The sequence below is a fragment of the Pimephales promelas genome, chromosome 7, assembly GCF_988280905.1.
Source record: "Pimephales promelas chromosome 7, fPimPro1.hap1.1, whole genome shotgun sequence".
In the NCBI taxonomy this organism is placed as follows: Eukaryota; Metazoa; Chordata; class Actinopteri; order Cypriniformes; family Leuciscidae; genus Pimephales; species Pimephales promelas.
The window spans coordinates 28,737,510-28,757,232 of NC_142775.1; the positions used below are offsets into that span (position 1 = coordinate 28,737,510).

Consider the following 19,723-nt stretch of genomic DNA (forward strand, 5'->3'; position numbering starts at 1 on the left):
GTTATTAGTTGTTGCATTGTTTTAATACATGAGCATTGGCCATGTTTTATGGACAGGCCACTTACTATGAATTCTGATTCGTTTTTTGTTTTTTGTTTCACCTCTTGTATTATTATGGCGGTCATCAGCACATTTTAAGGCAAATTTATAGTTAGAATTTATAAAATATAAATACAGAAATATACCATTCCGCAATATCAAAACATTGTCATTGCATTTATTACACTGAATTACAACCAAAGCTGACGTTTTTGTGCGGTAAATCTAGAGATATTTTTTTTTACAGTGTAGGTCTCCATTCATTGTGAGAACACGGACCATTTTGTGATATAAAATGCTTAAAACACTTTAAAACACTTAAAATGCTTTTTTTTTTTATGTAACTCATCTGATCTGGTCATGATCCTCAATCAGCCTAATTATTCAAGACCTCAAGATCAACAAGTTGATTCGTTTTTCAGAAAACCCATTGACTAGTTAGTTCACCCCGTCATTTAATCACCATTATCCAATTCCAAACCTGTATGAATTACTTTCTTCTGTGAGTAAGTCACTGTGTAGATATTTTGAAGAATGACGTATCTAAACAGTTTTGGTTTCTATATACCTCCATGGTATTTTTTGTCCATATAATGGAAGTCAATGGGAGCCAAAACGTTTAGTTACCATTATTCTTCAAAACATTTTCTTTTATGTTCTACAGAAGCAAGCAATTCATACTTTAGAACGACATGGGGATGATTTTTGGGAAGGCTATCCCTTTAAAATGGTGTGTGATTTCCCGTTTTCTGTTAAAGTGTGAAAAGACTGCACTCACTGAGTCTGAGCTTCCCCTAAACGAGTCTGTGCTGTTGTAGGTACAGGAAGATTTGCGTAGCACTTCCTCATCAGTGAGGTGTCCATCATTTGTACTTCCTGCATCCCCACAGCTTCCCAATGCCTCCTCAAACTCCTCTTGGTCATAGTCTGACTCCGTGTCGGGCACAATACTGAAGCTGGTCTCCTCCACCGGCAGTACAATCTCTGTTAACATCTTCCTGTTTTTATACACCAATCCATAGTCTTCTGTGGTTGGTGCCGGTACAGGTGGGGGAGGGGGTGGAGCTAAAGGTGGAGGTGGGGGTGGAGCTGAAGATGGAGGCGGGGGAATGTCTGAAAATCTGTTTTGTTTGATGGAAGAATTGGATTTCGGCCGCTCTATCCGTGCAGGTGAGGTAGTGGCCATAAGACCTTCGGCAAAGGCGGGCGGTGGAGGCGGAAGACTGGAGAGAATCTCTTTGTCCTGAGGCACGGCAGGCGGAGGAGGGAAGTCCCGGAGGGGAATACACTCGTCGTCCGCGTGGAAGCCTTCGTCCACCTCCTCCTCGGCCAGAGGCGCGGTTGTCTCAGAGGGGTCGTGAAGGTTCTCCTCGCTGGAGAGCGACTGCTCCAAGCCTCCGAAGTCCAGCATCTCCAGGAACTCCGTAGCCACACGTGAAGCCTCTTTCTCCAAGCGGTAGATCTCGGCGTCCCTCTTCTGCTGCAGATCGTCTCTAGAGCCGTCGTTTAGCAAGGACACCCCTTCGTCTCTCTGTCTCTGCAGCCGCTCAATCTCTCGCTCCAACCGCAGAATCTCCTCCATCTGACGACTCTCCTCTTCAGAGGAGTACTGACACAGGCTGTGGGATTCCTTCTGGAATATGGTGAAGAGATAGTGATGATATACACTGATAATGTACAGTTTGTTCTGTCAATTCAGCATTTTTATTCCATGGAACTCGCTTTGGTATTATGTAAACATCACGGGACATGAATATGGTAAGCATTCTGGTATATGGGTCAATGACATGTAAGAGTATTAATGATAAGCTATAAAAAATATTTTAAAAATCAAGTTTAAAAAAAACTTTTTTCAATTTAATGTCATGTAGTGTGACTATATTTTTTTCCATACATGTTACACACATGCTGATGTAGACACATTATTATTATTATTTTCAAAAAGTTTAAGGTAAAAACTTAAAAAATATATAAATATTTATAAATAATTAATTTGATCCATAAATATCATTAATTTTTAGGGGAGTTCCACCACATAACCTTAACTAACTTCACAATGTCCTAAAAAATATTTTGTTTGTGATATATACTGTATGGTGTTAAATATAATTTATAACCAAACAAATATATAATATAATTATTATAAGTATACATGGTTTGAATCATATAATAATTAATAAGCAGTGAAGCATGTTAGTTAAACTATGGTTACAACCTACTTAAGGTTTTCAAGAGGCCTTTCTGACCCATATAGAACAGTATCATGTAATTGCCAAAGACTTTCTGTAAAAGACAGAGAATTAGGCCAAATACAAGAGATATATCCTTTCCAGATTTGAAATCTCTCCCATAGGAATATAAAAATCAAATCCAATAGAAATAATACCTTGTGGTTGTGATGATTTTTCCCCACTAAACTCCTAATATGAGGGAAAAAAAACAGGAGAGAATCCTTTTAGACAGTAGATTAAGACCACGGTCCATCAGCCAACACAGATTTTGGTTGACCTAAATTAAAATTCAAACATTTGCCCAGATTGTATTTTACCTGCTGTGCCCTGCCTCTCTGTCCTCCAGTATCTGTTTGCTCTTGAGTTCTTCCTGCCTCCTGTTCAACTCTTCCTCTTCCTGCTGTATCCGTAAAGCCTCCCGTTCCTCCTCTTCTTGAAACCTCTGTCTCTCCTCCTCTCTCTTCCTTTCCTCCTCTTGTCTTCGTCTTTCTTCCTCAAGTCTCCTCAGCTCCTCTAGACGTCTCCTCTCTTCTTCCTCTCTTCTGATTCTCTCCTCCTCTTCTCTCCTCTGTTTTTCCTCCAAAAGCTGGCGACAGAGTTGCCGAGCGATCTGTCCGCGGAGGTGTTTCTGGAGGACCACGGCAGCAGAGCGGAAGCGAAGGAAAGCTTGTCTCCAGAAGTGAGCGCGGTAGTTCTTTTGGATTGTGATGGTGCTGGTTCGGACTTTTTTATAGTGTTTTCTGTGAGAAGAAGGATTACAACATTAGAGAGGAAGCCCTCAAGGATTTTCAATAATGATTAGTTTACAGGGAGAGTATAATAATTATGAGTATAGCAATTATATAATAAATCTGTCATTAATACATCAGTAACTCGTTTAAAAAGCACTAAGCCACACAATTCAAAATATTCAGAGTTTCAATAACAAATACGAAAGATGGTTATTATTAATATAAAAAACTCTGGCTATTTAGTTGTCTGCTATAATAAAAGATATGCATTTGATCTGTTTGAGTAGCTGTGCCACAGTTCTCATACATGTAGACCAGGCCACCTAAATCAGAAAAATCTCATATCTGACCTGCAGTGCTGGTCTGAGAGTCTCAATCTTTGTTTATGTGTGAATTTGTAGGTTTGAACTTCATGCAAATTTAAGGCGAAACAGAGACTTCATCAAATCCATAAATAACATTAGTACAAAGGTGTATATGCCCAGGAACAAAAATAGTGTCTCAACAGACACTTAAAACAAAACAGATGTTGATATTTTGACATCTGTCATGTTTGCTTTCCTAAAAAAGGTTCTATATAGAACCCAAGGGTTCTTGACTCAATTTTATAGAACCCTTTATGCCAAAGAGGCTCTAAATAAGGAGAAATGAAAACTTCACTCTAAAAAATGCTGGGTTGTTTTAACCCAATTTTGGGTAAAATATGGACAAACCCAGCCATTGGGTTAAAAATGTAATTTAAAAATGTAACCCAATGGTGTTTGTCCATATTTTACCCATAATTTTTTAGAGTGTTGGTTTTGGACTCAATGCACTGATTTACAATGCTCTGGTAAATCATTCCGTGATGCAACTTTCGTTTCATTCATAAATTCGATTACGGCACTCTATCCACTCAACTCAATAAAAAGTAACAGAAGTCACAATGACAGTCTTTGGCAACTCACACGGCCCCATTTAACAAAGCGTGTTTATGCACAAACACACACAAAGCTGCACTAACCTTGCCACATAACTTAGTATGTGGGCCCGGATGACCATACCAGCCGCTGTGCGCACCTCCTCTCTTTCCTTCTCCAGCCTCTGCTCCAGAGCTTCCTTCAGGAACACCTGCACGGCACCAAAGAAGAAAGACAAGGAGAGGGAGAGGGAAGAGGGCAGGTTTAGGTAAACTGACTGGTAATTCTCTCCAGACGGCGTGAGCACGTCTCCAAGTGTTCTCAGCAGGCTACAGGCTACAGGGAGCTGAGCTGTGGAGCTCTGCCATTGTGCTGAAACCACAGCGCTCTGATTTCCTGTTACTGCTGCTTCTCTGACTATTCCAGACAGACTGACGTGCATGGACAGAGAGAGAGAGAGAGAGAGAGAGAGAGAGAGAGAGAGAGAGAGAGAGAGAGAGAGAGAGAGAGAGAGGGGAGGGGGAAAGAGTGGCTCTCGGCCAAAGAGCAGGCCACACCCTCACTCTCTCTCTAAAAGACAAGAGACATGAAAGCTTAACCCTTTACTCACAGATGTTGACTCATAGAAGAGAAACCTCATGAACACAGTTGAAGAAAAAGTGAAGTTTTGCATAATAAATGGTATCAATATCTCTATATATTATGTAAAAGAATACAATACAGTGTTATACCAAAGAGTAATGGACTAGGCCCTTGACTGAGCCTGGTTCCTCCAAAGATTTTTTTTCTTTCTCAGTTTTTGTCATCTAATGGAGTTTAAGTTCCTCGCCTGTGTCTCATTTATTTGTGGTTTAGAAGACACTAGGTATTCTGTAATATCATTTATGTGACACTGTCTGAGACTATTGGATAGGGACAAACATTTTACAGACTTGAGCTGAATGATGACATTTGTGTTCTGTACAACTTATATCAGAATCAAATTCATTTCATAATTGATGATTTTTGCATTGACAGTGTTATTGAACTGAACTGAATCAACACTGAAATGAGTTGTGTTTTTAGAGCTGCTTTACAGCACCATTTAAATTAGTCCCATATTTGCCATATCTGATGACGTTTGTATCATTGACTGTCATTTTCCTGTTTGGTCCCACTTTATATTAAGTGGCTTTAAGTATTATGTACTTACATTGAAACTAATAATTTAATACAATGGGCTTATTGTGTTCATACATGTTTTTACATTGTATTTATATTTGAAAAATACCAGCATGTACTTACAGCTATAATTAATTTACGTAATTACATTTGTAATTACACCGTTGACCCTTCCCTCACACCTTAACCTACCCTTAAACCGACCCATACCACCACACCTGTCCCTAACCTTACCCGTATCATACCTCAATATAGCAGCAAAAGTGTTTGACAATACAACAGGAACACAATAATACATTGTACTTATTTTTCGATGTAAGTACTTAAAGCCATAAATCTTGTTTCTGGAGATCCACCTATCTGCAGAGTTCAGATCCAACCCTGATCCAACACACCTGTCTATAATTATCATGGTTCGGTTGTGTTTGATCAGGTTTGGAGCTGAACTTTGCAGATTTTAACTCAACCTCATTCTCATTGTCTGCCAACTCTGTATAGACTACAGATGCAGATGTAGCATAGTGTTGTTTGGTGATGTGAAGAGTGAAAATTAGACACTGAAACACACTTAATACAATTACCAGTGGAGACAACAGAAGAATCAGTATCTGCACGGATAAAGAACCGAAATGAGCTGAAACCAGAAGGCCGACTGACCAACAAAGAAAAAAAAATTGCGTAAACATTGATACAGCCCACAAGATGGAAATATTTGATAACAGAGAAAATTCTACTAGAGGCCAAGTTGTTTCTTCTTTTTTTTTTTTTTTTTTTTTTGTTGTACAGGTAAGGGGATTAATTATTGACACTTTCTAAACCTCACTAGTATCAGTGTAATTTACATAAAACTCAAAACTCAATCATGCTGATCCATGTCAACAGATGGCAGAGCAGCATCTAACACCATTGTGTTGTCAGTACTTAAAGTACACAAAAGAACAGCAATGCTAATGCTAGCTAAACAATTAGTGACTGCATCTTTAAAGAAATACCGGTGAAAACAAACACACTAAGCAAAACATTCTACAACAATATGACTGATAGATAACTTTACAAAATAGATATATTGCTTAAACAAAAACTGCTTCTAAATCTGTGTACCGTCAAATAATGCATTTGATGAGTAACTTATCGACTATAGTGTCCATGTATGTATTATGAAAACAAATTGGGCCTGTCATATGACCTACAGTGACAGTCGCTGTTCTCTGCCATTTATGAATATGACAACTCCTCTCTTGGTATAGTAAAGTGTCTAACCTCCAGTTAAAAAGTATGAGGTCAGTAAGATTGCTTTAATGTTTTTGAAAAAAGACTCTTATTCTCACCAAAGTTGCAAATATTTGATCAAAAATAGAGTAAAAACACTAATATTGAGAAATATAACTGTTATCTTTTGGAATATATTTTAAAATGTAATTTAATTCCTGTGATGGCAAAGCTGAATTTTCAGCATCATTACTCCACTCTTCAGTGTCACATCTTCCAATATTGAAAACAGTTGTGCTGCTTAATGTTTTTTATGGAAACTATGATTATAGCAACATGAATCTCCATGCTACTATCGGTATTGATAAAGCTTAAAAACTTGAGCTGAGATTTAGCTGGTCATAGCAGGGTGGTGGAGCTGACTGCCCAAGGACATCATACTTGTTAAGTTAGTGAAGAAGACTATTGGGAACACCAGCAAAGCAGCATCCAATATACATCATATGCTGATACTAGTCTGATATGGTGGTATTACCATTAACAGAATCAGGTTCTTTCAATTAATATTAACAATTACACACGGTGTCACGTCTGGTCTCCCACAGATTTAAGCCCATTGTGAGATTTCCTGGAACCGATGACCCAGATGTTCCTGTAATCACGGCGCACAGCTGCAGACTCACACACAGGAGGAAGTTTCCTCGTCCACATCCTTCCCCCCATCCCACGCAAAGAAAAAAGCTGAGCCCCGATTCTAGGGATCGCACTTCCTCAACACACAATCAGCACGGATATAATTACACACAAGTTGTTTTGTTTCGAGCAAGGAAACACAATCCCAGACCCCTTTCTTGATCTTGCACCCCTCCCCTCACCTCCACCTCAAATCTGACACTCACAAAAACACCACAAACAAAAGCCAGCTCCAGCGCTCGCGAGGACCTGTATTGTGCGTGCATTCTCTACTGATCACAATCCCTCCTGAATGAAATCATAAAACAAAACAGACCCTGAGCCATGATAACAACATAGTGGACAGCCAAACACGTACAGCAATGGCGGACACAGTCAAAGGTCATTGTCTGGAGATTCGATTGCCAACTTGATCAATCAACAAGAATTGATGGAATACATTAAGCTGTTTTAATAGAGACTGTATTTAGCAACATGAAAAGCATGTGTGGAACATATGGTTAAACACTGATCAAACAACCTCCATATGCACTCCCTAATGTCTGATCTTCCTCTCCCGGCTGCTAATAATACTCCATGTTGCACTACAACAACATTGGTCCAGAGTCCTGACTGTGTTTTTTTCTGTAGATTCCTGACTGATGAAGACAAAAAGGACACAAAGTTCCCAACATTAAAGGAGAAAACAAGCAGGATCTTCAAGATGGTTCTCTCCCATTTATGTTAATATAACCACTGCTATAAACGTTCGGATCTTATTGTGAGGAGTTAATTGCCACACATTTTTACAAAGATGAAATTGGTAGTTTACGTAATGTTTATTGAAAATATAATAACCTGCTCTGCCTCTCTGCTTATGTCACTTATGCAGTGTGGCAAATTGGATAATTTGAACCAATCGCCAAAGGCAAACTCCCATAGATCAGGCTATTTTGGTAAACATCTGCTTTCAACATTTAATTAATTCCCAGCAGATATAAAACAGGTCCTGACTTTCTAGTTGAATATCTAATATCTTGCACTTGCAAATATGTTTAATTATGGAAGCAAAATGAGTTGTGAATGGTAATTCATGTTGACATTAAACAAGGTATGATATCTTGTGTGGACACTAGAAAACCAGCATCCAAAATAGCAAACTTACACTGCTCCGCATCAGATATCTGAGTAGGTCTAACATTTAAACTTGACAATACTTCACAACCATTAAAAAGTATGTTCTATATAATATGAATATGGATAGTATGAATGAAATTCGGACATTGCTACTGTCACATGACCTACCAGCGTGAAAGTAACAGTCATTCACTGCATGCCATTCATAAATCTAGTAAACTGTCCATCGGATGCACACTTCAGAGTCTCGGTGGAAGAAGTAGGTCATCCAGGTACTTTTCGCCAAATGTTTTTCCAATACTCTGAATTTGGACATACTACTCTTATTTCCACATATGTATTGGCGAAGTATTTCGGCTGCAGCACTGGTCGTTTCAGAAAGGGTTCAACATAACTGACTGGTGATGGTGGGGGGCAAATAGATGTATTGCTTTTGTGGAGGATAGGGCTGGGTAAATTGCATTTCGGGATAAGATCTGTGCATGGAGGGGTCAATCAGCCCAGCTTCTGTCACGAGGACGTCAGCTTTCCGTGGGTGCATTACGGCAACAGGCTATTTAACAAGTATGATCGTGGAGTCTGGTAGAGCAGTGAAAGCTGTAGGCTAGAGAAGCTGACCTTGAGTGCATTGGATCTCTGACGTGCTGAGAACAAATTGGAGCCTTCCAGCCTGACTCCACCACAGAACAATGAGGCTATTTTACAGTTTAACAATTTGTAAAGCATGACTCTATTCAGCAGGGAGCGAGTCTGCGTGTCCAGTGTGTGTATCTGAATTCATTTGTTTTAGTGTCTTTATACATGTGTGTGTGGGAGACAGAAAGCAACATTCTAAAGGAGAAATACTGCATTACATTCAATCGTCTATTGAGGCAGTAATATATTCAGAGGTATTGTGCATTGCATGGCACATTCCATCTGAAATGGTTTTCAATTTCTATGAAATTGAAATGATATGGCACAAATATTTTTATGACTATTAAACATAAAATCAATTACACTATATTTGTATGTACCATTTAACTGAATCATCAAATAATCTCAGATGTTATGTTCCGTGCAATGCAAAACACATTTCATCAATATATACACTACCATTCAAAATTTGGGGCCTTTAAGATTAATTTAATGTTTTTGAAAGAAGTCTCTTATCCTGATCAAGGCTGCATTTATTTCATCAAAATACTGTACAAACTATTTACTATTTTGATGTGCATTAAAATGTTATTCATTCCTGTGATGGCAAAGGTGATTTTTTAGCATCATTACTCCATGATCCTTAATAAATCATTATAATATGCTGATATGATGCTCAATAAACATTTCTTATTATTATTACTGTTGAAAAGTTGTGCTGATAAATATTTTTTGTGGAATTGGTGAGTTTCATGATTATTTGATTGAAAGTTCAAAAGCATTTATATGAAAAATAAATAATTTGTAACATTATAAATGTCTCTGTCACCTTTGATCAATTTAATGTGTCCTTGCTGAATAAAACTATTAATAATTAAAATAACAAAAATACTGCTCACCCCAAAATTTTGAATAGGAGTGTATGTGTGTGTGTGTTGTAAAATAAATAGCACATCCATTGACTGATTGTCTGATAAACTCAAATTAGTACTTCCATGTCCTTTTCTTTTATAGTAATTTATTTGATATGTATCCAATAAGCGCAATAATATACAATCATGCACTATGTAGTGATCTTAATGACCATGTCCAGGTTTATTTTGTGATAATGATCATTACGTCGTGTATTGAAGTCATCTAATCGTTTAGTTTCAATTGGCTTTCCTTCATAATTACCCACTCATGACCATAAGGAGCACTGACAGGTCATCACTGTCTTATTAAATCAAGTTATTTGATTTATGAGATAATTTCTCTGCTTCAAATCAAACCCAAACACAAGTAATCACGGCAACACCGCATTAAGGCACCATCGAGCTAACAATGTGACCCCCCGATAAAGAGATACCTAAACTAGCTCTCAGGAAAGCCACAAACCACAAGACCCCAAAGGAAATAACAGAGAGCACGCTGGATTCAATTAATTTAAAGAAAAGTGGTCTGAATCAAAGGACACAAGAATGCCTTTTATTTACAGTGCCTTCCTGTTCCTCAGAAATCTCAGAGCTCCTCTTACTGTAAAAACAGCCTGACTGAACTGCCGTATTTAATGTGTGGCAGAGAATAACCAAGGAGAGAGAGAATAATTGACTGATTACAAGATAAGAATGAATACACACTGTTGAACAGAGAACAGAAAGTGTTCTTTTCAGAGCTGTGCTCCTGTTGCCAAACGCCCTTAAAGTGCTGCACTCTTCTTTCAGGCCTACTAGATCGAGATGAGTCATTTCAGCAAAGTGAGGGAGCGCAAAACTCCTTACCAAGATGTGGAGAGGGTTTTTTTTTTTTTTTTAGGGGGGTGAGAGCAGAGGAAGTATGAGGAAGAAAGAGGAAAGAATAAAGAGAGAAGAAAAAAAATCCCCTATGAGTGTTGCAAAACATTAGCACGAAAAAGGCAGCATGCATTTGGCACTTCCATGATGTTAATATCGAGTGTTATACTACAAAAAGTCCCTCAGAGTCCCATAGTGGCGAGAATACATTTGTGAACCCTTTGAAAATATCTGGATTTCTGCTTGAATTACTCATTAAATGTGGCCTGATCTTCATCTAAGTCACAATTGCAGACAAACACAATCTGACTAAATGAACACACAAACAGCTGTACTTTTCACATGTTTGTTGAAGACAATGAGTGCTCATTTTACAGAAAAGTAAGTGCATATCTAATTGGAGTAAGATAAAGGGATAGTTCTCCCAAAAATGTAAATTCTGTCATCATTTACTCACCCTCAAGTTGTTCCAAATCTATTTGAATTATTTTCTTCTGCTGAACACAAAAGAAGATATTTTAAAGTATTTCAGTAACCAAACAGCTGATGGAACCCATTGACTTCCAGGAACCATTAACTGTTTGGTTACACATCTCATTTTCTGCAAAATATCTTCTTTTGTGTTCACAAAAACAGACCTGGATGTTCATCAAGATAAGACATCCTGTCTAAAAATACAGGATTGTTGTCTATACTGTGACTTCAATGAAAGATTTCAGAGATAGATCATTTTAAAGGGTTCAAAAACTTATTCTTGTGAGTGTAAATACTGTAAATGCCCCCCTTTTTACATTTTAGATTTAAATTAAAATATACGACTCTCTCAACACTACAAGGTATAGATATCAAGGATCAGCCCACAGACTACAAAAGGTTAAGCAGTTCAAACTGAGAAAAAAAGAGTTCTTTTACAAAGTCATTGTACTCCAGCACTGAGTTCTAGTACAGATTATTTATGTTTCTACTTTAAACTATGTGTGTGAACATGTGTTGGCCATTCAACCGCACCTTAGTCTTTCCCAGCTGCCACTCTTTCTTTGTGACGTCATACTTCGTAAGCAGATCTGCACACTTCCTCCTCTCGTCCGCGGTGTGGTTTTTGTCCCTCAGGATCATTGTGTATCTGCACAGGAAGTGGGCACAACTTAAACGCATACGAACACATTCCACTTCACTCATTTTACTGTAAGGGAACAATGTCCTGATCAAACGTTAACAGATTCAGAAAAACTTCCCTGGAATTGTTCAATATGCTTTCAAGGACTTTAAACAACTTTCCAAAAATGGGCATCTGGAACAGATTTTGTGCTTCAAACTTTATTTTGATGGACTGTCAGTGGTTTTATGATGGTTTCTTGGCCACGTGTCTCACCTGCCGAGGAAGTCTGGGAAGGTTCTCCGTACAGGAAAGCCTGCTCTACGGATCTTCACTGTCTCCAGCATTCCAGAGTAACGTAGCTGATTCAGAACCACATCTGCATCAAATTTATTTGCGTTCTGGAAGAAGACAGAATGAGATGTCCTTCAGTATGGATGTCAACTGGCTTTGCCCAATTTTGGTCCCATTACACAGAAGTCCATTGACTAGAAACAGCATTCATAATCTCTGTCTCTCTAATATACAACCCTGGACCACATGGGACAATTTTGTTTATTTAGATTTATAGATCATTTGAAAGCTGAATGAATAAGCTTTCCATTGATGCATGGTTTGCTAGGATTCCTACCCAAGCAAATTGATCCTAGTTTAATATTTAGCCGATATACAACTATTTGAAAATCTGGAATCTGGAGAAAATCACCTTTAAAGTTGTCCATTCATGTTCGCGATTGACCTGCATTCACTAACAAAAATAAATGTTTTGTATTTTTACTGTTAGAAATTTACCAAATATATTCCTGGAACATGATCTTTACTTAATATCCTAATATATTTTTGGCATAAAAGAAAAAGCGATAATTTTGACCCACACAATGTATTGTTGGCTATTGCCACAAATATAACCGTGCTACTTCTGACCAGGGTCACATATTTTTAAGTATTTTAACTTTATAATATTATGAAATATATTATATATAAATATTTTAAGTATCAGTACTTTTGTACTCTCATTGGAGTATATATATATATATATATATATATGAAGAGTTCAGATGCAAAAGCCTCTAAATGCCATTTGAAATTTTCTTCTTTAATGATGATTTTTATCAAACTTGTATATTTAAGTTCAGTAATTTCACTTAAATAACAATTAATAGGTAATTATCATTGCCATTTAAGTGAAATCACTGAACTTAAATATACAAGCTTGATAAAAATGATCATTCTAGAAGAAAATTTCAAATGGCACTTAGAGGCTTTTGCATCTGAACTCTTCATATATATATATATATATATATATATATATATATACACACACATATTCGTAGACTGTCTGCTTAATATCTGATAACACTTTATTTTGACGGTCCCCAAAAGACATTATACAGACTATACTGTCCATGTCCACTTATTCTACTAAACCCAACTCCTTATTCTACTAACCCTAACAGTCTACTAATACTTAACTAATACTCTAATGAGAGTTAGTTGACACATAGGTGCAATGTTACTTAATTTAACAGAATGTCTGAAGGGCACCATCAAAATAATGTTTATCCAGGTTTATTATCAGAGAATATCTTCTTGACCTAAGTGGTCTCACTTTATATTACTTACATCGAAAAATAAGTACATTGTACTTATTGTGTTCATGTTGTATTGTAAATCACTTTTGCTGCTATTGAGATGTGAGGTTAGGACAGGTGTGGTGGTATGGGTAGGTCAACTGTGTAATTAAATGTAATTACATAATTTAATGGTATAGTATTTATAATTTATATTTATAAATGATAATTTATATGTATGTACTTATATTTTAAAAATGTTATATTTATAAAAATATAAGTACAATGTAAAAACATTTAAGTACACAATATGTCTGTACTGTTACTGTTATATATATTCATCACTATCAAGCAGTAGTGTCTCAATATCATTGTTAAATAATACAATAAACTGAAGAAACTGATTTTTGCAGTGTATGACATGATGTTTCAGTTGTTGATGAAAGATTGCAAAGACAAACATTTTATCTTATGGATAACATAAGCCAGATGAAACATATGCAGTGAGACTGGAAATCTTTATAGGGCCTGTTTTGATTTGACTTTAACCGTAACCTAGGGGAAGATAATATAGATGCTTGTTTTGATTTGTCACATAAAAAAAACAAAAGCCGTCTGTGGGCAGAAATAGGGGTGAAACCCCAACGCCAGTCATGAGGCTTTCAACTGGGATTGATTATGTCTATTGTGTGAGGTGTTGCGTCATGCTCAGTGGCGATCTGTAGCTGGATCAGTAACGTCAGTGCCTGGTGTTCAGCTGCTCCCACACAGTACAGTCCCATCAGGCCGTTTGATGGCTATGTTAGAGAGCGGGGCTCATTGTTGGTGGCCTGGACATCTGGTGCAGCTTAACTGCATGCTCCTGACTTTTGCCTTGTCCTTCATTTCAATCAGCAGAATCTCAACCAAAATGATCATGTCAGGCTAATGTGACAGGACACTGAGGTGTATTTCTGGCCTCCCTAAGTAATTTGGGCATTCAACCTGCGTTAGACATGAAGTACGCAGCATTACAATTGTCCATAAAGGGGCCTGAAGTGGGGTGATATGAGCGAGGGATCACTGTTGTGTGGCATAAACGTTAGAAGAAAAGGTGTGGAATGACAGAGGGAGCCAGGCAGATTGCCAGACGAGACCACAGATCCCCTCCCCGAGGACAGTTATCACAATATAACAACTCCAAACGAACCGCCAACCTGATCCTCAGCCCACTGAAATGAGAGTCCTTGATAAATCAATACAATCATAATAATTCCAGTAATACAGGAGCTCAAATGAGCACTTTTACAGCTCGGCCGTATCGTATAATGAAGGGTAGAGGCTGCCTCTGGCTCTGTGTGATTTGTTGGCCATTATCTCCACATTCCTCTGCTGCAGGTCAGGAGTATGATTCTCCTCTCTGAAGCAGGCAGCCGTGACCTCTGACCCCAGCACAGGCGGGTTTGGGCTGTAGGAATGTGCTGGCGGTGGGGATGGGCCGTTCTGTTCTGAGCAAATCAGCACAAAGAGACTCTATGTACAGAGCAGAACAGGACAGACTCAGAGCACTTGCTGGCTGTACAGCTTCTCACATGGAGATGATGCCAGAATGTGATGCAAGTTTTATTTTAACATGAGCAGAGGCCGCTAGTCTGCTAAAAATGATTTCAGTCACACTTTAGATTAGGGTCCAATTTTCACTATTAACTTACTCTTAACTATGACTTTTGCCTGAATAAACTCCTAATTACTTCTTATTAATAGTTAGTAAGGTAGATAGTGGGTAGTATTAAAGGATACAGAATATGGTCATTCAGAATAAGGCATTATGATGTGCTTTATAAGTACTAAACAGCCAATATCTTAGTAATATGCATACTAATAAGCAACAAGTTAATAGTGAGAATTGGACCCTAAACTTAAGTGCAACCATGATTTCTGAATGAGTTTTTCATGTTTTCCTTTAAATATAATGTAAAAGGTACACTTTTATAAATGTATTGATTAATAAATAAAATGTATTATAAAAAAATGTATCAATTATTTTATTTCTTATATTTGTCTAAACTTACATTTTTACCTTTTAGACATTTAATGCACAGGCTAAGTAACTGACCTGAATCTTAACTTTAAAAGCAACATTACATACTTGAAAAAACAAAATACTCATATTAAAGATATGAAAGACTATTGCTTCAAAAATGTATCATTTCAAAACAATGACTAGTGGATGTTCAAGGGTTAAAGAGTCTTTATCTCATTGCTCTTGAAACTCATTTGCATTTCTGCATATTCAAATTTGGTGCATCGAAATTTGGTTACGAGACAGACAGGAACGAGTGCTGTTTGACGTTATTGACTTCATACGTAACGTTGCACAACACATCTTGCTTGAATATGCTTGGATATGATTCACAATCTACAGTAAAAGGTAAAGTTGTTGGTGAATATCTCAGATTTGGGTAGGTTCCGTAAACAAAGCTACTATAAAATTTTCAGGCCGAAAAAAGTCCATTGCCGATAGTGTAATGATGCATCAAGCATGGCTCACACACAAAAACATACTTTCAATCAAAGTAGCTTTCTGCTGATCAGTGAGAATCACACAGCAAACTTTAACACGAGCTAAATATATGTGGGGCACATTTTCGTCCTCATGTGAAACTCCCGATCCCAGATTCTGAGCGAAATGACTGGATTTCACCCACAAAATATTACAGATATTTAATTTTTATGGACTACTTGAAGGTGCTTTTGGTCATTTTTATTATAGACCATTTTGCAAGATGTAAACAACACTGGTCCAGAAACACTTCCTGTTTCAGTTTGTAACTGTTTTCTTTATTTCACATGTAAAGAAAACATCTTAAAGATGTTTATTTAACTTTTTGATTCCGTTTTATATGTTCTGTTGGTTGTATTTCATCCCAGGTTTTATGTAGTGTTAAAAAACTGAAACAGGAAGTGCTTCTGGACCATTGTTGTTTACGTCTTGCAAAATGGTCTATATGGAAAAGAGCAGAGTGAACATTCATTCAAAATTGCTAATGTTTGAAAGGAGAAAGAAAGTGATACATTTTGCAATGACTTGAGGATGAATTAATAATGACAGACTTTTATTTTGGAGTGAACCATTCCTTTGAAAGTGACATTAAAGCATTTGGAGGATTGGTTTTATTGTCTGTTTGACTCAATAAGGAAAGTAAATATGGGTTGATTGTGATATGGACAGTACAAAAATGTGTCAATCCTACCTTCTCCATGTTAGGTTTGATGCAGCGCACAAAGAAAGGGTTGGAGGCACTTAAAGTGGCCATCAGTGCATGAAGAGAGTCCTGAAACACAGTTACAATAACACTAAATTACACCCCTGCACAGGAAAGTAACAGCACCAAAAGGGCAGTTAAGCAACCAGATCTGCTATTTGCTTGTCCGTCCCACATCTCCTGTTGAATAGGGCAAACACAGGCAGTGACAGGGCCCATATTTACCTAGACACACCAAGGACCCTTCAACCTGGCACTCTGTCCCACAGTCTCAGACTGAGAGGCTCCAGGCTGGCTTTAATGACAGGGGAACAGGGGAACATGCACAGACCCTGTCAAACCCTTGTACCCGGTTTGTGGGTAATCCCCTGGCTTTAAGACCCACAGTACAAGGGCAGCTGCCAAATCCCCTGCACGGCAGTTATGGCATGCAAAGCCCCGTAACCCCGCAAACCAGCAGATATACAGGGACTTAGACAAAGGGGACAAAACACACACATGCAAGGTACACACACAGTCACACAAGTGCAGAAAAATAAACAAAGTTTCTGCTAGGTTTGCACTCATTACCTTGAATGTCCACCCAGAATAGACAAGGACACAGGAGCTTCGTTCCAAACCTTACTGAGCTGCTTTGCTGATGACTGGCTACACAGGCTTTCTTTTAAGGCAGCATCCTAACTATCACGAAACCCATTAAGTGACTGATTTGGAATGGTCTACATAGGCACCAACCAGCTATGATGTGAATCAAAACATTACAAACTTTGATTTGAAGCAACAATCTCATGAGGCATTGCGATTGAGATAATCAAATTAAAACAGGAAAACAAAAAAATAGCTTTAAGGACTCGCAGAGCTGCATCATTCAAAGAGATTTATGGGAGTTGCCGGAAGTTTTGTGGCGATTTGATTGTCAGGATTCTTTGGTGGACATTTCTCTGCAGAATCAAACAGGAATTGGGCTGTTGAACAATTATTTACAAGAAAATACGTTGAAATGATGGCTTCAACAACAAGAAAATGCCATCATTTAACATATCTTACAGTATAACACGATTTTGAACATTCTTCTTGCTTCGTCAGCCATCTTGGATTTTTTTTAAAGAGTTTGTCGTAGTACATTCTTTTTATGTGAAGGATGTGAACCTGCCCTAGAGTTTAGTAAAAACTAGGTATTTTAGCACATCTGCAATGCCAACAAGTTTTGGAACAGAGCATGTGCCTCACGATCTTATCATCCTGATTCTCTCAAAATGTAGTTTCACTTAGTTATATCACATGGGACATTCACATCATTGTCTTACCCTGAACTGAGAGCTGACGGTGGGTTTGCGGCGGGCAGTGCCCATCTTCAAAGTCTCGTCTCCACTCCTGCTACCAACACGCTCAAACAGGTCATAGATGAAGTCAAGTCTGTAGACACAGTAAACACACAATAGAGATAATATCACTCAGAGAAATAATTCATTTCAGCAGAAATGTAGATCAGCAACAACTGCTTCAAGGTAGTTGGATGTTTAGGAATGTATATGGGAAAATGTATGGCAAAGTCTTTTAAACAGCCTTTTGTAGATAATTTGATATGATTCTAAAATAAGACAAATTCATTAATTGTAAATATTCCAAGAAGTCTCTTAGTTAATTTAAACTCATAAAAGCAGAATAAAGTAGATGCAGTTTACTATTAAAAGACAAGACAACTTGTCAAAAATATTTAGTGTCAACTACCCTTATATATTTTTTGGCAAACACACTTTAAAATAAGGTTTCATTTGTTAACAATAGTTAACTAAATTAGTAGTTAGTAACATTAGTAACACTTCTACAACATTTATTGTAGTTATTCTTAGTCTGTTATTTTTAACATTTACGAATACATTATTTAAAGGGGTAGTTCAAGGGTTAGCTCAAACATGCTGCGTAACACAAGAATGAACCTCATTGGTTATTGCAGAAGCTCAAACATGCTGCTTAACACATAAAAATGAACTTCATTTGTTCTTGCTGAAGCTCAAACGTGCTGCGTAATGCGAGAATGAACCTCATTGGTTTTCGCACATCAAGCAAACATGCATGAGCTTCTGTTTACTATAACTGATGTGTGAGTTGATGAATGTTTATGAATAAGCCTAAATTCAATCTGTTCATCATATAAAGCAATCGAGTCTCTTTGGAAAATTTGGACTACTAAATTCATGTGGATTAGTTTTATGATCTTTTTATGAACTTTTTAAAGCATCATAGTGGTAGTTGAGTAGACTGTCAATGTAAGGACATAAAGTTCTCAGATTTCATCAAAAAGATCTGCCTTTTTTTTTTTTTCAAAGATGAATGAAGGAATTACAGGTTTGGAAAGACATGATGAGGATGAGTAAATGATGACTTTTTTCATTTCTGGGCGAACTATCCCTTTAAATCAAAACGGATAGTTCACATTGTATTTCTTAACAAACAGTGATTAATTATATTTGTACAACCTAACATTAACAAAGATTAATAAATGCTTTAAAAATAAATTGCTCATATTTAACAAATGAGACCTTATTGTACAATGTTAAAAAAATTTTCAGTATGAGAAGTATGATTTACAGTATATGCATCACTGATTTCATGACAAGTCTGGAAAATCTTTGGAACATAGGATCCACGGCATTGTTTAAAATAGGAGAAAGGAAATGAATGATTTGTCACCTGCTGTCCTTCAGCATGTTGAGAATATCATCCCTGAATGTGTCTCTGTTCTTCTCAAGAATGCCACGCACATCATACAATACCTGAAACACAAAGATAAGTTACAAAATACATGTACAGTGACTAAAATGCTAATTGATCCATTTATTAATAGATTTATTTTTACATAACTCCTTTATGTAAACCTACTGCATATATAGCCAACTTAAAAAGTCTGCCCCAACATTTCTAACTGAACTGAATTGAATTGTTTATGTGAAAAAAAACACAAAAGTCTCTGATTCCTGCACTGTACTTTCAGCCAATTGATGAGAGACCAGAGAGAGAGTTGGATCGAGCGACATTTGCAGTCACCTGTTGAGTATTACTCAGTCGTGACCTCCGTGGCGACAGATTCCTCCACAGGTCTTAACACCATGAAATAAACTCTTGAGCTGTAGAGTATGCAGCATCCAAAACACATGCTGGGAGTATTTATATCACCAACTTGATAATTACAATCTCTCATGTAAACAGATCATTCATCCAAAGCTCATAGTCCGATCTTTCATTTGTGTTAGCCAAGAGAGCTGATTCTAAAGATTCTGCAGATCTGAAAGCATTTTGAAAGACTGGATTGATATTGTGGGA

The 19,723-nt window shown here is 37.3% G+C and overlaps 1 protein-coding gene across 1 annotated transcript in view; it reads right to left on the reverse strand.

The window, feature by feature from the left end:
- Positions 1 to 19,723, reverse strand: part of myo10l3 (myosin X, like 3) — a 70,952-nt gene that overhangs the window by 14,811 nt on the left and 36,418 nt on the right. The window contains exons 16-24 of the mRNA XM_039683284.2: positions 19,094 to 19,176; positions 17,707 to 17,815; positions 16,388 to 16,468; positions 11,860 to 11,984; positions 11,496 to 11,610; positions 4,005 to 4,111; positions 2,588 to 3,010; positions 2,426 to 2,459; positions 818 to 1,672 (exon numbers count right to left, since the gene is read on the reverse strand). Coding sequence (XP_039539218.2) covers positions 818 to 1,672; positions 2,426 to 2,459; positions 2,588 to 3,010; positions 4,005 to 4,111; positions 11,496 to 11,610; positions 11,860 to 11,984; positions 16,388 to 16,468; positions 17,707 to 17,815; positions 19,094 to 19,176 — 1,932 coding nt within the window. The remainder of the gene's footprint in view (positions 1 to 817; positions 1,673 to 2,425; positions 2,460 to 2,587; positions 3,011 to 4,004; positions 4,112 to 11,495; positions 11,611 to 11,859; positions 11,985 to 16,387; positions 16,469 to 17,706; positions 17,816 to 19,093; positions 19,177 to 19,723) is intronic.